The 19,704-nt window shown below is 35.2% G+C and overlaps 1 protein-coding gene across 1 annotated transcript; it reads left to right on the top strand.

The window, feature by feature from the left end:
- Nucleotides 1–17,808: 17,808 nt before the first annotated feature.
- Nucleotides 17,809–19,343, top strand: nkx2.4a (NK2 homeobox 4a; the record flags this gene model as incomplete). Its single annotated transcript, XM_079261827.1, has 2 exons — nt 17,809–18,178; nt 18,697–19,343. The coding sequence occupies 2 exons, from the start codon at nt 17,809–17,811 to the stop codon at nt 19,341–19,343; spliced, it is 1,017 nt and encodes a 338-aa protein (XP_079117953.1).
- Between the last annotated feature and the right edge of the window lie 361 nt (nt 19,344–19,704).

Below are 19,704 nucleotides of genomic sequence, written 5' to 3'. Positions count from 1 at the left end.
CCTGGCCAGCGTGTACCTTGCCTCTCACCTGCTAATTACTGGGACCAGCTTCCCCACAACCCTGGACTGGACTACGCAGTATAAAAAATGGATGGATGGAAAACATGCCCATACCACAACTTATTCATTAAATAGAGCATTTTAATTGTATTAATATATATATATATATATATATATATATATATATATACATAAATATGTGCACAAATTCTTTATACACCAGTATAAAGAATGTACTGGTGTCTTCTGGCAAGCTTCAGGTCAGGTTTACAAGTCCTATTCTGGTTAACTTTGTTAGAGGATTATCTTACCTGATTAGATCAGTTTTACTATTCCACTTGCACATCATAATTAGCGAGAGCAATACACATTCACTGGAATAAGTGGTAGATTCTGCAGTGTTGATGACTGTGCTCTCCTCCAAGCAAGCTGATGGGTTAAATTCCTCCGAATACTGCTAAAGTTGAACATATTCCACCACTGAGACAATCTCCACAGGAACCAGCAAAAACAAAACATTTTAACACATAGCAAATACTGCTGCTGGTTTCGCATGGTGTTAATTGTTTACATGAAGTACTCCACATATTGACAGAGGTTAAACAAGTATTCCTTATACAAACAGAGCTTAAAGTGCATTTACTAAATAGTTTGAAAACATATCCCTAAGTGAATGAATTGGGAGTATCATATCAAAAATGTCTCCACTCTCAGGATTTTTTTTTTTATTTCATTGACATGCTCTTGAGTTTGACAAGTTCCTGTAATATGTACAGGAGTACGGTGATGAGAAAATGTATTGACATTATCTCATCACTATACCTATCTCAACTGTCTTACAAAAATGCGAGATAATGGTAGTAGAGATAATGTCAATACATTTACTGTTTCATTAACAATAATATTACTATCATGAGTGTGAAAATATGGCTGCTTAAATATATTTTGAATCAAATTAGCACTGTATTTACTGAAATCAGAAAAGCTAAGAGACCAACAGGTAAATAGAAATAATTTAATAAAATCATCAACATTTATTAGTTTCATCAACAGTGGTAACCTCAATGAGTTCATGAGCTTTAAAAAAAAAACAAAAAAAAAAAAACAACAAACCTTATAAAAATTGTGTAAAGGTAAATATTAAAGTGTTTCAGAAGAAAGATATAAATATCAATAAAGAAGAGTTCTCTTTCAGATATTATGGCAAGTTACCCTTTAGAAATACTATGCATCCTACTATGCATACTATAAACACTCAGAGAATGCAGACCTCCACCAAGCCGTGTTATTTTTCCCAAACGATCGTAGTCGGCTAATTATTTTTCAAGTTAGAAACTCTGACAGCTAAATTATCCCTGTTTACCCATGATTAAGAATTCTTTGAAAATTCTTGGATCTATGTGATGATTCTGATAACTTCAGAAATATAATTACATGTTCCTTATTTCGTTTCTCAAATGTCCTAAAGATTTATTCAAAATCCATCCATTACTTTTTGAGTCATACTGCTCACAGACAGACAGACGGACCAAACAATGCCACCAAATACATGACCTCCACCTTGATGGAGCAAAAAAGAGGAAACATTTTCACACTTTATGTGTGCAGTAGTGATCCTGTACTGTAAAAAATACAGTTAATTCTAAAACAAGAAGTGGTTGTAAAGTTGTGATGATTGACATGACATCTGTGTTCAGAATTAACCTCTTTTCTGCAGCTAAAAGGGAAACTCTTGAGGAGGGTAGAGAGCTGGTGGTGGTTCAGGTTGCAGAATTTTACCCAGAAGACAATAAAATACAGAAAATAGCCTGACCTAATTAAGTATTCATGTGAATTACATGAATTACAAGGTTTTTGTTTTTCTTCCTGTATCACCTTAAGCACAGACATGATCAACAGGAGTCATTTTTTCTTGAACATTTATTCTAACATTAATATTTTTTGTATTAGCAAAAGCATTTAAATTACATTTTAAAAATGTAGAAATGACAAGCAACATTTATTTTAAGTTTCACTTTTTTTTTAGAATGCATTTCTAAAGGCCTTTCTATTTTATTTTCTACCATGGTAAAGTTTATCTTTAATAAAAAATAATATTTTATCTTGTTTTCTTTTATACCTTTTAAAACTTAGACAGACACAATTCACAAAGTAAAGAGCAAATTGACAACAGAAATGAATCTAACTTCACACCAATAAGAACAAATGGGTTTTAAAACATGTGAATAAAATGCTGAAACAGCCACTCTAAAACATGAGCCTTTGTTTCTGAAATGATATCTTGTCCAGTACACATTTTCTCAAAGAACTCAGCAGCACATCTGTACCCCGAAGTGAATCTGGAACTCTTCAGCTTTGAGCAGGTTCAATGAAAGCATCTTTCAATGAATTGTGCAGTATTGTTACATTTGCTGTAGTTGTTTCAATTAACTTGATTCAGTCTGAGCATCAAGGATTTTAAATAGACTCAACAGCCTGTTAATGATGCTTTACATCACTTGCTTTCTGTTAGAAAAATATTTGTTCATTGTTAGCCTATTATGAGATGAAGAATTGGCAAAGCTAAATTCCACAAATGTTTTTCTTTTTATTATTATTATTGTTTTTAATTTGTATGAACCTTTATTCAACAGACAAAATACATGGAAGGTTTGTTTACAGACTGTCTCCTGGCTGGCCTGGACATGCGTAGAGATTCCCCGGGTGGCTGGAAGATGTGAAGAGGGATGTCTGGGCTTCCCTGCCTATGTTAGTGCTCCCATGACCCAACCTCGGATAAGCAGTGGTAAAAGGATGGCTTAATAACATGAGAAGTATTATTTCTACAAATTTAATTTAACCTGAATTTGCTGCCAACAGCCCACTGCAAATACATGCACACCGACACATACATAAAGAAAAAGAAACACAAAGAAGGTAAAGTTTATTAAATCTTCAAGTAACACTGTTCTAGTAGATTATGCAATCTGCAGGTTAACTGGTAACATGTGAGGGTGCCAGAATTGTGTATAAAAGCAGTACACGCCAAAGATTTAGGTTTCTAAGGATTTCTTACAGATTATCAATTTGTTTCAAACTTTATGAACTCACTGAGCACTTTTACATAACAAAACCCCATATCTGACAATAATTAGATCATTTCAATAATTGTATTTGTCACATCTACATGCACTTCTGACATATATTCAAAAAATCCTTTTCTACATTTTCCAGTCCATTTTCAGATTTCTTTTGGAGTAATTCCTATTCCTCCAGAAACTACTACACTCCATACACCACATTTCCTGTTTAGTAGTTGTTTCCATCTGGACTTTCCAGGGCCGAGTAGACACATTTTTTAAAACTTATACCAGGTCTTTTCAAATGGTGGCCCGCGGGCCACATGCGACCCAGAACCAACTTCTATATGGCCCGGCTTATGTAAAAGAATAAAGATATTAATTAAGAACCGTCAGTCATTTCTACGCTGATTAAGTAGCCTGCAATCCTACAGTTGTGCAGACCATGAATGCAATGCTTGGTTGCCTAGCAACATTAACCCCAGCGTTTGTTGTTGTGTTTTGAAGTTTTAAGAGTAACGCTTGCAAGAATGTCGCTCTCTGTCCCAAAATGCAAAATTGAGAACAAAAACTGCAGATTTAACCCCGCCTGGACTGATAAGTATTTGTTTGTTTTTCCATCACATTCGAGCACCAAATCGATGTGATAAATATGCAACGAGTGTGTGGCAATGTTTAAAGATTTTAAAGTGAGGAGGCGCCACATCGAGAAGTTTAGTGTGATATGACCTACTTATGTTAAAAGTTAGGAGAAAAATAAGCTCTGACTGGAATTTTCATTATTTTATTTAGTGCATTTGCCCTTGTCATGTGGGACTGAATTTAAATAGAAAAATTTATAAACTACTTACTTTTCAAAATGTAAATGTTTTTTTTAAAAATTCATTTATTCATTTTGACTGATTTATTTTACCTTACTTATGTACTGGCTCTGTTTTTTTTTTAAAATTCAGAATCTGGCCCACCTGAATATCTAATTGAGTAGCCCGACTTATACCATTGGGGTTCTGATATTGCGGAGTTTGGCTGAAAATGTGACATGTACAGTTTGTAGGCCACAACTTGACATCACAGGATGAGTCATGGGAGCAACTCCATAGCAGCACAATGGTTTTTCAACCAAGAATCTTCTCTGGCTCTCATCTTTTCCCGTTTCCAAGCCATAGACCGAGCTTTAGGAAAAACATAACCTCAATATCTTCTGTTGTTGTACCATGTGTCACAAAGAATTTACTTAATGGTACTTACTAGCCACCTTGCTACGGTGACCTCGGCCACACTGAGGTCGTGTGATGTCGGCAGAAGTGAGGTAGGGCTTGATAGGTGCTAATGTAAAAGTGCCAATAGTAAAGTAAATTCATGATATTTTCAAAACACTGTCTTTAATGACCATGGTGGCACCTGTGGTATTAGCATTAACTGCTAATGTTAATGAGGTAATAAGCCTGCAAAACAGACAACATAAGAATACTTTACTTTGTGTATACACCAACTTAACTGAAGTTCTTGTTTGCACCCCAAATAAATTTTTCCATAAAATACCCAAGAGTCTTGGCCCGCTTGCCTCTTTTATTAAGCCCTCAGTGAAGAACCTCAGCATAATCATGGACCCTGCACTTTCCTCAGACGCTCACATAAAGTCGCTTGTCTGTTCCTGTTTCTGTCATCTGAGGAACATTGCCAAGCTGAGACCAGCTGTTTCAACATCTGTGTTGGAGATGATCGTTCATGCCTTCATCTCCTGCAGACTCGACTACTGCAACTCCACCTGCACTTGCTTAAACAAATCTCTTGGCCGTCTCCAGGTTGTTCAGAATGCCGCTGCAAGGCTACTCACCAAATCCTCAAAATTCACTCCTGTCACTCTGCTACTGATTCAGCTGCACTGACTTCCCATCAATTACAGAGTGCACTTTAAATTTCTGGTTCTAACATATAGAGCCCTGCATGACCAAGCTCCTGGCTATGTTAGGTACATGCCATATGTTCCCAACAGGTCTCTGAGATCTGCTGACCAGGGTCTGCTGGCTGTTTTACAAACGCGGCTTCTTAAAACAAAAGGTGACAAAGCCTTCGCAGCTGTGGCTCCTTCTCTGTGGAGCTCCCTTCCTCTTAGCCTGAGATCGGTAGCGTCAGTTATCTCTTTTAAAAAGCAGCTTAAAACACATCTTTTTCATCTCGCTTTTACTTAGTTTTATTTGTTTTTAGGTATTTCTTAATTTTTTACGTTGTTTTAAAGTTTTTATGTTTATTGATAGGCACTTTGTGATTTTTGTCTTGGAAGTTGCTGTATAAATAAACTTACTTACTTACTGACTTACTTACTTACTTACTTACTTAAATAAACTTTACTTACTTACTTCTGCACACTGTTGTGTGCTCCACTCACATTGTGACTGCATCCATTGCATCTTTCTAACAGACAACATTAAAAAGACCTGAAGCCCCATAATTTTTTGCACATGTGCAGACGTCAGAAAACAAATCCAGAAATAACCCAATGATCCTTTTGGTGTGCATGTAAACAGGCTCACTTATCCATTCAAAAGACCCAAAAGAAAAAAGAAAAAAAGAATTTAATTTTTTATCATTCATCATAGATATAGGGAGTCCGGGGAAAACTGTGCTCAAAGGCCAATGACTGAAACCACCACTGAGGTAGCGCGACATAATAAATGTTAGTTTTATGTAAACTTTCGCACAAATTTGCCCTTCCCTCTCACAAAAGTAAACAGTTTTTTTAAGTTGTAATTTGAAACATTTTTCTTTAGTTTCAGTCTCTTTTAATTTATTTTTAACTTAGTATTTATTTTATTTTATTTTAATGTGTCTAAGTTTGCAATCACATGGTCTTCATATAATATATAATATCACATTGTTATAAATGCTTATTGCTATTCTCTTTCTGGGTTGTTTAGTTGATGTTTTTATTGTTGTTAGATATGTGTACAATGTATATGCATCATTGTGTGTAGGTACACTGTGACTATATGCTAATTTATGCAGCTATGTCATCGCAAGAGCAGAAGACAGATGTCCTTCCAAGAACAAATGAAGTTTATCTTATCTTGAATCTAAACTTTAATGTCTAAAATTTATAAATATAATAACAGGGCAGCAATGGTTTCATTTCGTCAACGCCCCAATTTTTAACTTTTGACCCAAAAGTTTTAGATAGAAAAAAGTTCATACAAGACTAATATCACACCACCTAATTGCAATTGTATTGGAAAACAAGTATAGAATGATGGATCCACCGCATCCACCTTCATCCGCCACCTTAAAACACGCAGGAGAGGTTAGTCACTCTGTGCTTAATGTAAGCATCTATGTTAGCTATTAGCTTAGCACCACAATGCCAAAGTTAGCTGTGTACAAAAATATAATTAAACTTATCAGGTATATATTACTAAACATGTTTAAAGGTGTAATAAGACATTTACTTAACACAATTAGCTTTTTGCAAAATCTGCTGGCTGTCCTGCCCTGTATCACACTGATCTGAGACCAGTGAACCATCTTATATAACCCATTGTAAACAACATGGTTTTCGATGGGTCTGTTTTATCAGCTAAATATAGTTGTTCCTGCATTAATTATATTAATTGGGCTTGTAAGAATTGGTTGTAAAGACATTAAAACATTGTTAAAGTTTTTTAGATTTATCTTATGAAGTTTTATGTTACTAATGTATTTGTCCCACATAAGATCATTTTGAGCTTTTTAAAAACCTGTTATCACTGTGATTTTTCTGATGCACTAATGTATAGCCTTTTGGCCATCTTTTGCATAAAAAAAAGGCTGTAAACTGCTATATTTTTCCAAATTTCTTCTAAACTTTGTGCGTTAAACATGAAAAAAAAACGTCTTGGTTATTCCATATCTTATGAACTAAACTGAATAAATTCCCTTATTCATTTTGCAGGTTTTTTTTTATTCAGTAAAGTCATAAAATTACCTAGTGAAACAGGACAGAGTGTTTGTGAATTTAATGCACACCCACATGCACACGTATACAGGTGTGCACATACACAAACAAACAGCATGCAGCATTAATTAAGCACTTTATCTTGATGGCCTATATTATTTTAAGTTTTATTTTTTACTTCATATGTCTGTTTGGTACTGTATTGTAGTTCAGGACGTTTGTCTTTGTATTTATATTCTTTAAATGTTTAGCTGCAATATTTTATAACCTTTTTTTTTTGTTGTTGTTGATGTTTTTATACCAACTGTTTTTATACTTTGCAATTATAAATAAATAAAAAGCAAATGATAAGTGGTGTTTCAAACTTCTGGTAAAGGGTAAGTATGTATTTTATATAGTTTGTGTATCACAGTGCTGTGTTCTAAGCAGACCAGATGGCAGGTGTTGCAAGAAAGATTTCTGGTTACAACCAAAAGTGACTTGCAACTTAATTTTGACTTGAAGACTTCGACTTGACATACACTTGAAAACAGAAGATAAAAGCTAATACAAACTAAAAGATTTAAGGCTAATAGTGATTTATTTAAAGTAATGTATATTGTATATGATGATATATTGTGTGTTGTTCCTCTGTGTTTAGTCCAAGTTTTATCGTAATGGGATATAATATTTCATACTATTCAGAGATCCTGTAAAAGTGTCATTATTTAAGATGTTATTGATAAAGAGATTTAGGATAAAATTATTGCTCAACTTTGTCCGAAACATTTTTTGAACTTTAGAAGCTTCTTTTAATTTTTAAAAAAAATATTTACAAGTTTGTTTGTTTTTTTGTTCAAAATAAAGAATAGAAGTTGTGAGAATTGTCTTTGACTTATACCTGTGGAGATCTCATAATACATGGGACTGAATTCAAAATCGGAGAAAAGACAAAACATGAGAAAGCTCAGACTTGTATTTGAACTACATTTCTATGTTCAGTTCTTAAACAATAAAACAGTATAGTGCAAAGGAAATGTGATGCATCAACAGTAATCCTGCTTAGTCTTTCACAAATGTTCACCAAAATGTAACTGATATAAATTTATATATTTGTTTGTAGTTGCTAAAAACAGTGAGGCGGTTTGAGAAAACACTTTAAATTTCTCTTATACCTGAATCTTTTCATTAAAGTGTCAAGCAAATTAGAATAATTACTCATTTAAAAATTTGGTGCACTTCAGCCACCTCCTCAATGTTTCTGGGATATGGGGTTGTATTTTTTTTAACCTTTGCTATGACGGAGGTCATGTATTTAGTAGTTTTATCTATCTGTCTGTCTGTAACTCAGAACATTTTTAGCAACATAATTCAAAAGGTTATGTACAGAGTTTTAAGAAATCTCAGAATTGGAATAAGAAAGAAAAAGTGATGTTTTTAGGGTGATCCATCTCACCACCTGGATCCAAGTAGTTTTGAAATGATTCTTTACTATAAGCCTTCATATATAATTTTGTCATGTGAGATAATAGTTCAGATACAATGGCTACAAATAATTGTCAAAAACAAAATTACAATGGCTTGACAGAGGTCTGCACTCTGTTTTTTCTTTTAATAAGCAATAATAGACATAGAATAAATCAACAAAAGACGCTGTATATTTAACAAATGACTCATTGGCTTGTCATAGAAATGCAGATGCAACTACATCTAACCATGGTGACTACAATGTAACAGGGATCCAACAGGCACAACACCAAAAGCTTCAATATCATGATGTAATCCAATTAGCATAATAGCATTGGGGCTCTCACTGTTTTTTTGTTTAAATATTTTCCATAACAAAAGTCTAGTTCTTCTGCAAACACTGTAAAGTAATTAGTAATCGCATGTGGCCTAATAAAGAGATGGACAAGTTTCCCATCATTTTTTAAAAAAAATATTTCTTCACAATATCAATAAAATGGATGGAAATAGCAGCAGAAATGTAATATTTCGCCTCAGACATTTTGCTGGTAGCTGATGAAAGACAACATTAAATGTTAAATTTAATATTTTTAATCAAGTTAAATCATTAAATAGAATAATAAAACGCCAAAAATAAGAATGATTATTAATATATATAAAACAACAACCATGAATGTAACAGTGACAAGTGAATAACCCTTGTTTTACTAAGTTATGATAGCTAAAAATGTTGTGTTTACATTTATAGATACTAAACATAAAAATGTCTTTGTCTTGTTTTTTTTTAACATTGTGCATTTCCATTGCTTTCACTTATATTTTCAGCTGCACTAAAAAAGTAAACAACAAAAAAACAACAAAAAAAACAACATAGCAAATAAAAGCCATGAAACAGTGTGCGGTGAGCAATGGCTGGTTTCAAGAGATGATGTTTGTGTGTTTTCCTGTCAACTGAGCAGCAGCCGTCGTCACGAGCGTGGAGGAATCTTTTTATGGCTCCTGCACTTACAGCTGGAGGGAGGAGAGAGGAGGAAAAGTCTGCAGCATTTTAGCACACAATTTCATGATGGTTTCAGAGAAGAGGCCAGCCAAGCATTTCAAGTGGCAGAGCAGCGAGAGGGCAGCATTGTGGAGGAGAGCAGGTAGTGTAATGATCAGGTAGACAAGATGGCATCAAGCGTCCTCAGAGATGGTCAGGCACAGAGAGCTGACTTCCTTCCAGACAAAAAGAACCACTGAAACAGGACGAGACAAAACCAACAAACAGGCGGGCCATTAACTCTGAGTCAGGAAGAATTCTTATTATCAGCAGAGCTAAGTCACACACTCAAAGCAGCACATGCAAAAAGACAAACACATTTAATCTGCAGATAAATGAAAAATGTGCATCATAATGTTGCATTACTGATGGCGCATTACTGGAAGAACAACATTTTACATTTACACTGGCCTTAGGTAAATTTATCAAAGGAAATTACTCAGAGTATGAATGCTTTACATATCATAATAATACAGAAATACATTCACTGTCACTTTTTCTCTGTTATTTTCACTTATATTTGTGCTTTGAAACCTGTATACATTTGATAGTAAGAGAATAGCATATTTCAGCATGTTGCAGCATAATCACATATTTTGTTGTCTGCATGTGTACATATGTATACCTTGTATACACATTTTATATATATATATATATATATATATATATATATATATATATATATATATATATATATATATATATATATATATATATATATATATATATATATATATATATACTTAAAATTTTACTTTACTTATTTGTACATGAAATTAGATTTACACAAAACCTAAAGATCTAAAAGACAAAGCCTAAACACATGTATGTTTGGATTAACTAAAAAACCATGTTCTTGTACCAGATAAAGATTTTAAATGAAAACACCAAACATGGCCGAGCTCTTACTAAACACTTACACATCATAAATCTATATTTGTATTTGTGTGTGTGTGTGTGTGTGTGTGGTGACTTTTAAAATTAAATCAATCAATCTGCAAAATTTTAAAAAATTAATTTTTACTGTAAATTTAGATCTATTATTCATAAATAAGTTTGATTTGTAGTATTGATTCAAACATATATAACAGATATTAGCTTACTTAACTTCATATTGGTTTGTTTGAATATTTTTCTGACTTTGTGTATCTCAGTTTCATACTATTATTTTTGTTTTCCATTATACCTACTTCATCCACATATATGTATGTAATCTGCTAATTAGTTTAAATTATAAAACTGTTCTAACTCAAGGCATTGCGACTCTTTTCATGTGAAAAACTACAATATTGAGTGTCCTTGCTGCGGTGATTATTGAGGCAGATCACTGCTGTAATGACCTCAGACGGTCACAAAATATTATAAATACTTGAAAATATTTTGATGTGTCACAAATTGATACAACATATCAGTATGATATTTACTATTTAACTATTTCAATAAGGACTCCAGTTTTATTGGACACATGAACCACATCTAAAATTTATATAAAATGGCTTTCCAAATATAATTAGTGTACTATTCATCACAAAATTTACTTGCCAATATATGTGCATCATCATCATAACCAGCTTCCCATTCTTTAAAATAAAGCAAAACAAACATACAATTTTTTACTGGCAGAGTAATAATTGTCCTCTTCTCGATGGAGAATAGATATAGATATAGATGTAGATGTAGATGTAGATAGATAGATAGACATATAGATATATATAGAGATATATATAGAGATAGATAGATAGATAGATAGATAGATAGATAGATAGATAGATAGATAGATAGATAGATAGATAGATAGATAGATAGATAGATAGATAGATAGATAGATAGATAGATAGATAGATAGATAGATACTTTATTAATCTCCCAAGAGAAATTTAACACGCATGTGTGTTTGTGTGTGTGTGTAATATAAGTTGAAGTCTTTTATTTATCATACTATTGTTTCCGTTCCGGCATTATTCTTCCTTCTGAGGATTTACTTTAAGTGGCCTTCCCTGTCAGCATGATTTAAGCAGCGTTCAGTTTCTAGAAAGAAAACAAGTGGAAATGACCATTTTAATCCATTCACACTCTGCAGTGTAAGTGGAATTTGACTTTCTATTTTAAATTGCAGCACATGGTGCATTTTCGTAACTGTCAGAATCAGTACATTCAGAATCTGGAGTAGTTTTGTGATGTGTTTATGTGGAGTCATCTAAATAATGATGGGCTATCAGGTCCCTTACAGGATAAAAGCATCACAGAGTGGGGACAAACACATTGCACATCGCATTGATGTGCAGCTTCTCCTCACATTTCCATCACTGAGTTGTGAAACCATTTAAAAAGTTTTGGTCTCCACATGCAGCACTCAAAGTGCTTTGAAACTTTTGATTAGAAGCTGCATCTTCTAAATGTTAACATAAAAACAAGCCAGAAAATGACTTTCTGGTTTAAATGGACATCAGAAAACAAAAAAGCCAATTGCTGCTATTTCATGCATAAAACTATGTTTTATTACTATTATTTTCAACATTTTTAGGAAAAAAACAGTGTCAGACTATACTTTACCTGCACTGAAACACCTTTGCTTTTTCAAGCAAAACGTAAACTAGCACAATCTTTGGTAACCTTGACTCAAAGTAATATAAATTATTCTTAGGAATGGATTTGATATAACTTTTATAATGCACACAAAGACATGCCTTTAACCCTGCAAATACAATATTTTCACAACAACTTTTTGTTCTCTGCTTTGTGCAATCTGTTAATAAATTCAATACACCTGCCAGCTCCGGAAATATGTTTTGTAGAGTGAAGTGAACTAAATGTTGTTACATAAAGACACAAATAACCTTCCAAAATAGTCCATGTCACTAGAGATTTAAAATACCATTTCAGGACATCAAACAGGCTTCATTGTATCACAAAAACATGAGCACTGAAGGGCAAACAGACACAAGAGACAGATTGGCAGATACGTTTGGCCATAAGAGGAGCTGGGTGACAAAGCTAGAGTGAGCTATGGTTGAGTCAGAACTGTACACTCTAACAGCTTTGTTTACCTGCCCTTACTGCTGCCACAATTAATGCAGCAGAGAAGTGGACGAACCAGGTACCCTTGGAACCAAGCACCCAGTCCAAGTACACCATCTGCTTTGTTCTGCCATGCATTTGGTAATCTGCATTGATCTGCTGCTACATGCTATTTTATTTTCTAAAATTGTTATTATAAAGGAGAGCAGCTATGCTAAAATGTTGCCACTTAAAACAAAGCAGAGAACAGGGGCAATCAGAAGAACCCAAAGGCCTAAAATGTTCAGGAGAAACTTTTAAAATCTTGACTAAAATAACAAATGATAGAGCTTCCAAATCCATTTTTCTCCTCATTTATTTGTAGCATTTATAGAATACGGCCTATATTGCTATTTTTACCGAAACAGATCACAAAGAAAACTCAATGAAGCCTTCCAATTGTGTGTTTGCATTTATTTTTATCACAAACTAAGGAAAGCTAAAATAAAATATATATCTATATATATATATATATAGATATATATATCTGTATATATGTGTGTGTGTGTGTGTGTGTGTGTGTGTGTGTGTGTGTGTGTGTGTGTGTGTGTGTGTGTGTGTGTGTGTGTGTATAAATATACACAAATTATCCTAAATTTGCTGAGTGTAACTGCAACATCTTATCTAGCTGATTGTTTCATTTGGTCATTTTAGAGTCTTTGAAAACAGGAAAAAAAATATTACACTTATTTATCTGTGATTGATGAACACTAAATATGAAGTAAATGGCTTTACTTCTTTTTTTAAAATTGATTTAAACCCACAAATAGGTAAATATTATCCCCCACTTTAAGATTTCTATTTTTTTTTCTCACATTTTACTGCCGTTTGTTTTATAGCGTTGAAAACTACAAAATAATAAAATAAATAAATAAAATAAACATTTTATTTATTTACAATAAATAAGACATTTTTCCTTTTTTAAAGATCTATATAACACCATATTCTACCTGGATATTAGAAAAACGAAACCAAATCTAGAAAAACTTTAAAGATTTGTTTCCTGCGTCCAAATTAGCAGACTTCTTCCTTACCTCCAGTAGTTTCCGATGTCTTGTAGTCTTATGTCCACTTAACTAAATGAACTACTGTCTTGTGATTCTAAAAGAAAAATCTTCAACTCTCTAATCCTATTACAGTATGTTAAAATCTTGTGCTCTCCATTTTTCCCTGCAGCCAGATTATGGCCAGCATCCCATTAAAGCCCATATTCTGTATTTTGGCGCCCTATTAGCATCATTTCGTCCATCAAGCGACATTAATTGTGAATGAATGCAAACCCCTGCAGAAGAATACGGTCTTCAAGAGGTCTGTCACATACTTTCTCCACTTGGGAGGACCTTTAACCTACTTAGCCGAAGAACAGCACCGTTTCAAGTAGTGCAGCTGAAAGATATGCACCTGCCCGCTTTTTACTCTCGCACTGCGCCACAATTTAAGAGGAGAGAAAGTATTTGATCTAAATGGTACTACACTGACTGCAGGTGGAGGTGAGGAATTTCCTCAATAAATTTCCACGCCGTTTAGCCTAGGCCCGGTGAAAAACAAATGCGAGTTCAATTTTAAGTTTGGAGGAAAGAAATCAACTACATAGTGTTGTTTGTTTGTAAAGGCTGTGCTTTTCTTCTGCACCTCAAATCAAAAGCCGTATTTTATCTCGTCATAAGAGCGCCACAATAAATATTACTGTGGGGTAAAAGATGTAAAAGACTAATTCCCATTCAAACTTCTATGATATGACCTGATTTTTCTTATATCATTGCCATTTGGTTTTAAAATTGTTATCCATTTCTCCTCAGTAGCGTGGCTTTATACAAATAAAATACATAAACTCATATCGTTTTATGTTTTCTTCAAATATCACATTTAGTCTTAAATCTTCCCACTAAAATGTGCATATGTATGAATTTTAAATGACTAATCACACTTTTCTGATTCTCGCCGTGTCTTGAAATGTAAAAATCCCAGAATGCTTTACTTTCACTTAGTAGCTGATTTACTCACATATGAATATATTTACACATAAATACACTTGGAAGCCCAAAGATATGAAAAGGGTATATTCGTGCGTAAATTACGCACGGATATTGAAATCCGAACATGTTCACTCCGTAATTCTGACATATTCATTACCATAGCCTATATATTTTTTGCATCCAAAGTCCTTCAGACAGCAATAAGACAAAAAGAAAGTACATAAAACTGGGAACTATATCCGTGTGAAGTATATGTTAAATATCCAGCTCGCTTCATATTTCAGACTAAATAAGTTGAAAGTTTTGCGCGGAATTTTGAGGTCTGCAAAATTAAATAAGTCCTCTTTGTTTCCTGCACATTGTGCTTGGCTTGGCGTGTGATTGAGTTGGCAGGTCAGGACCCTGGCCCTTCAGCAATCTCTTTGCTTCTCTGAGTATTGAACTCGCATCGACGAGATGGAGAAAAGCACTTCAGTAACCAACCGCCTGAGTCCATCTGCTGTACTGAGCTGAGGGGGGGGGGGGGGGGGGGGGGGGGTGTAACAATATCGGAAAAGGTTGTAGGATATAAACCACATAAATGGATTGTTATTGATTTCTGGTCAAAAACACTTAAATTGTGTGATTACATCTTTCAGATATAGGAAATTGAGGCCAATGTCCATGGATGAAGTACTACTGAGTTATACTATAAATGCACATAATATATTAAAAAAAACTAACTTCAGAAATAGTTAACACGTTTTTTATATATAGAGTAATAAGACAATACGTGTATATATACATATATATATATACATACATACATACATACATATATATGTATATATATATATATATATATATATATATATATATATATATATATGTATATATATATATATATATATATATATATATATATATATATATATACATATATATATGTACGAAAAGAATATATATGAAAGAATATTTATCAAAGAAAAGAAAGAATCTGCCTTTTTTTTATTGAATTATGAAACAGCGAAATATTACCCATTCAGTTGTTGTGAAATATCAGCTGTATTGTCATATTGATACAAGTTAAAAACATTCTTGTCCAAGTTTGTTGTCCTTAGGGTGACAAAGGTCAGAGTAGGCTCATTTAGATGAATATTTGTCTTAATGAGGATGCATTGTGCGCATTTCTTACATCGGCAAAACACGCAGCAGCAAACTATACAAAGAAAAATGACAACAGAGCTACACAAAAATGATATCCTTACTTTAAAAAAAAAAAAAAATATTATTTACAGATGTATTAACAAACCTTGATTGGGCCCCATCCACCTTTCCTCGACGTCCATTGATCCGGCTCCCGCTGCTGCATGGCATAGCTACTGGTTGTAAAAGAAAACTTAGATTTACAGCAATAATGCGGTAAATAAACTTTGATCGGCGCAGCATGCAGCCAACTGGCCCCAGATTTTTATGGGATCGTAATGTGGAGGGTTTGTGGACTAGGGTCCTGCTCTCTGACTCAGTAATCCACAAGGTTGAGAGGTTTGCCTCATTTACATAATGTTAGAGGTCTGAGCCGAGGCCTACCTTTCCTTTCTACTTGAAACACCGTGATGCCGTTAGGAAAAGAGCCTAAAAGGCGCGCGGACGTCTGCACGAGTGTGGGAGTTTTTTCAGGTAGGAAATCTTTCAAAAAAAAAATAAAAAGAAAGAGAAGGAGAGAAGAAGAAAAAACAGGATGAATACATACAAGAAATTGACTTCAAATTTTCAGATGGAGTCAACAACACCAACACCACGACTAGTTTTAGGAGTAATGATTTTCTCTTGTTTAAAAACTTCAACTCACTTCGATAACTTGCGCATTATTGTTTTCTAGACACCAATAAATTCCAGTTACTCCTCATTAAATCAGCTTCTGGCTCCGGGGGGGATAGAAAGATTTGAAGAGAGAAAGGACAAGAGATGCAGTGGCTGACATATGCGTAAGAACAGCCATTTATTACATCCAGGATATCAACTTAACCGGAGATTGGTGTTCTTGTTGTTTCGTTATAATTGATGGCTGACCATGTCACATCTTCATTTGCTCAATTAGGGTAGGTAGCTACTTGCTGCCATGTAATGCTAAATTACATTAGCGGCTTCATGCAGACAAGTGCTTACTTCCCTTATTATCTGTCTGATGCATTTCCTTTATAATGATTAAAAACGGGGGGGGGGGGGGGGGGGGGGGGGGACATGAAGCAAAGTTTGAAGAAACATATTTATCTTTCGGATGCTTCCATTCGTATGATGGCCAAACTATTTATCAGACTGGTTTGGAAAGGTATGGAGTCAGATGGACAATGTGGTGCTGTAATTGGAATATTCATTAACGGCTGTCCATTGCTGCAGTTTGTCAAAGCTCTTTTCTTTTTGACCCCCTTGTTGTGTCGCTCTTCCTCTTATTTCCCCCTGGCGCCAGTCAGTTTGCTCAGAGATTACAATGTCGGGTCAACACTGCGAAGTGTCATTAAAGCATGTTGACCAGGCTTGATGGTTCTGATTGTAATGGGACATATCTAAGAACAAATGATGGATAAATAAAAACAACTTAAACTAATTTAAATAATTTGACCTACAGAAAGGAGCATGGTGACATTTCCGTGCACAATAACATGCCATGGTGGGAGCTGATGTTAACACTATGGATCCCCTTTCACTTTTGATTCTCTCATTTTTGCGGCTTTATTTGGACTTGTCCCTCTTTGCTGGGGCAAAATGATGCTCAAGATGCATAAATGGGCTGGTCATACAACTTCATTTGGGCTCTTTGATGATACTCGGTGGCCCTTATGTCTGTGGAAAGTGCTCTCAAAGTTTCTAGAAAGAGTGGAATTCTCTACTGAAGCAAAATAGTCATATGCGGTCGAATCAGCTGGTGAGCAGAACATAATGAGCTATTCTCACCTGTAAAGTTGTCAGAGGACAGGATTTTTTTTTTTTTTTTTTTTAATGTTTGGAGTTTTATTCATGTAGGCTTGTTAAAATAAACTAAACTCTTATTTTCATGAATTATTTCCCCCTAAAATGTCAATGACTATTGTTTGCTGGTTTTAGGAGTTTTGCTCCGCCCCCTATGTTTGTCGTAAACCTGGCTCCTGGCTCCAATAAACCCGGGCTAAGAGCGCCCTGGGCTCGCCTCCTTCTCCAAGGCGATCAATAGGATCTCAGGCGCACTACAAGCACTCTCTTACGTAGACATCCACCAAGGAGAGAGCCGATACAACAACACGGTTGATCTGCTCCAACACAAAAAATCTACCTGCTTTCTGAATCATGTCGTTGAGCCCAAAGCACACAACGCCTTTTTCAGTAACAGATATTTTGAGTCCAATCGAGGAGACCTACAAGAAGTTCAGTGGCATGGACGGCGCAGGAAACCTAACCTCTCCACTGGGAGCCTACCGACAGCCTCAGGTGTCTCAGACCGGCATGCAACAGCACTCCATGGGCCATAACGCCACCGTGGCCACTACTTACCACATGCCGCACACCGTCTCACAGTTCTCCCACAGCGCAATGGGGGGATACTGCAATGGAAGCATTGGCAACATGGGAGACCTCCCGTCGTACCAGGAAAGCATGCGGAATAGTGCAGCAGCTACAGGGTGGTACAGCGCCAACCCTGATCCAAGATACTCCACAAGTAAGTTCGTTTATCTTTTTATATCGACCTTTTCTGATTTTTACTCCTCAAAAACATAAATAAAATGTGAGGATTAAGCTCGTAAAACTCACATGACACAATTTATTTATTTAATTCATTGCTAAGATTAAAGATGTCTAATTATTCACAGGATTTTACTTATTATATTATTTAAAAACTATTGTACATGACAATAAAACTGAAAAGGAGATCATTCTTTCAAGTCTGATTCGACTTTTATTTTAAGCACAATTAAATAGATAGTAATTTATTATTATTATTATTATTATTATTATTATTATTATTATTGTTATTATTATCATTATTACATATTTCTCTGTTTTGAGTTTTTTATTTAAGCTTTTCATCGTGAGTTAATAATGCATTTATACTAATATTAAATAAATAATAAAAACAAATACTACTTCAGGCGAAAAAGTGTTCTCCTCTTCTGTTTATTGAAAGCCCGTATATGTATGTATATTTTTAAGTTTCTAGATTCATGGGACCTTCCACAGGTATGAACATGAACATGGGGAGTCTGACAGGAATGGCGGACGCCACCAAAGCCATGCCAACTCTCCACGCTGCGCCCAGGAGGAAACGGCGCGTCCTGTTCTCGCAGGCTCAGGTCTACGAACTGGAGAGGAGATTTAAGCAGCAGAAATACCTGTCAGCGCCCGAGAGGGAGCACCTGGCCAGCATGATTCACCTGACGCCGACTCAAGTGAAAATCTGGTTTCAGAACCATCGGTACAAGATGAAGCGCCAGGCCAAGGATAAGGCGGCGCAACAGATGCAGCAGCAGCAACAGGACGGTAACCTGTGCCAACAGCAGGCGCAGTCCCCCCGGCGTGTGGCTGTTCCCGTTCTGGTGAAGGACGGGAAACCGTGTCAGAACGGCTCCAATACTCCAACACCGAACCAGCAACAGATACAACAAACCCAACAACAAAATGGAGCCGGGGTCGTGCTTGCATCCTCGACCAACAGCCTCACCCAGCATCAAAGCCAGCAGCAGGTGAACGCTTTGGAGCTTGAGGAGATGTCGCCAAGCCCCCCCTCACTGCACAGCCAACTCAACATGGCCCAGATAGACACATCTGCTGTAGATTACACCAGTAACATGGTCAGCTCAAACCTCCTCTACGGCAGAACGTGGTAGGACCCAATAATATAGTACTGACACTTTCCACTTTTCTATGTGAACCTGCGGATGAGCCCATCAAGAACTCCACATATATATATATATATATATATATATATATATATATATATATATATATATATATATATATATATATATATATAAATAATAAAGGGCTGTAAAGAGGGTCCTTCGGTGCGCACAGAGGCGCACCAGCTGATCAGGGCACATTTTCTTGACATTTCTTTCAGGGAGTCTATTTTTGAACATTACAGGAATGGCTGCCCTTGAAAGCAATTATGTCGTCTCTGGACCTTTTGTAATCCATGTTTTGGACCTTCCTCATGATGTTTTAAACGTAGTCTATGTTGTTGAAACA

This window comes from Telmatherina bonti (genome assembly GCF_933228915.1).
Source record: "Telmatherina bonti genome assembly, chromosome: 22".
In the NCBI taxonomy this organism is placed as follows: domain Eukaryota; kingdom Metazoa; phylum Chordata; class Actinopteri; order Atheriniformes; family Telmatherinidae; genus Telmatherina; species Telmatherina bonti.
The sequence above is the reverse complement of the archived record's forward strand: the minus strand, read 5'-3'. Positions and strand labels throughout refer to the sequence as shown.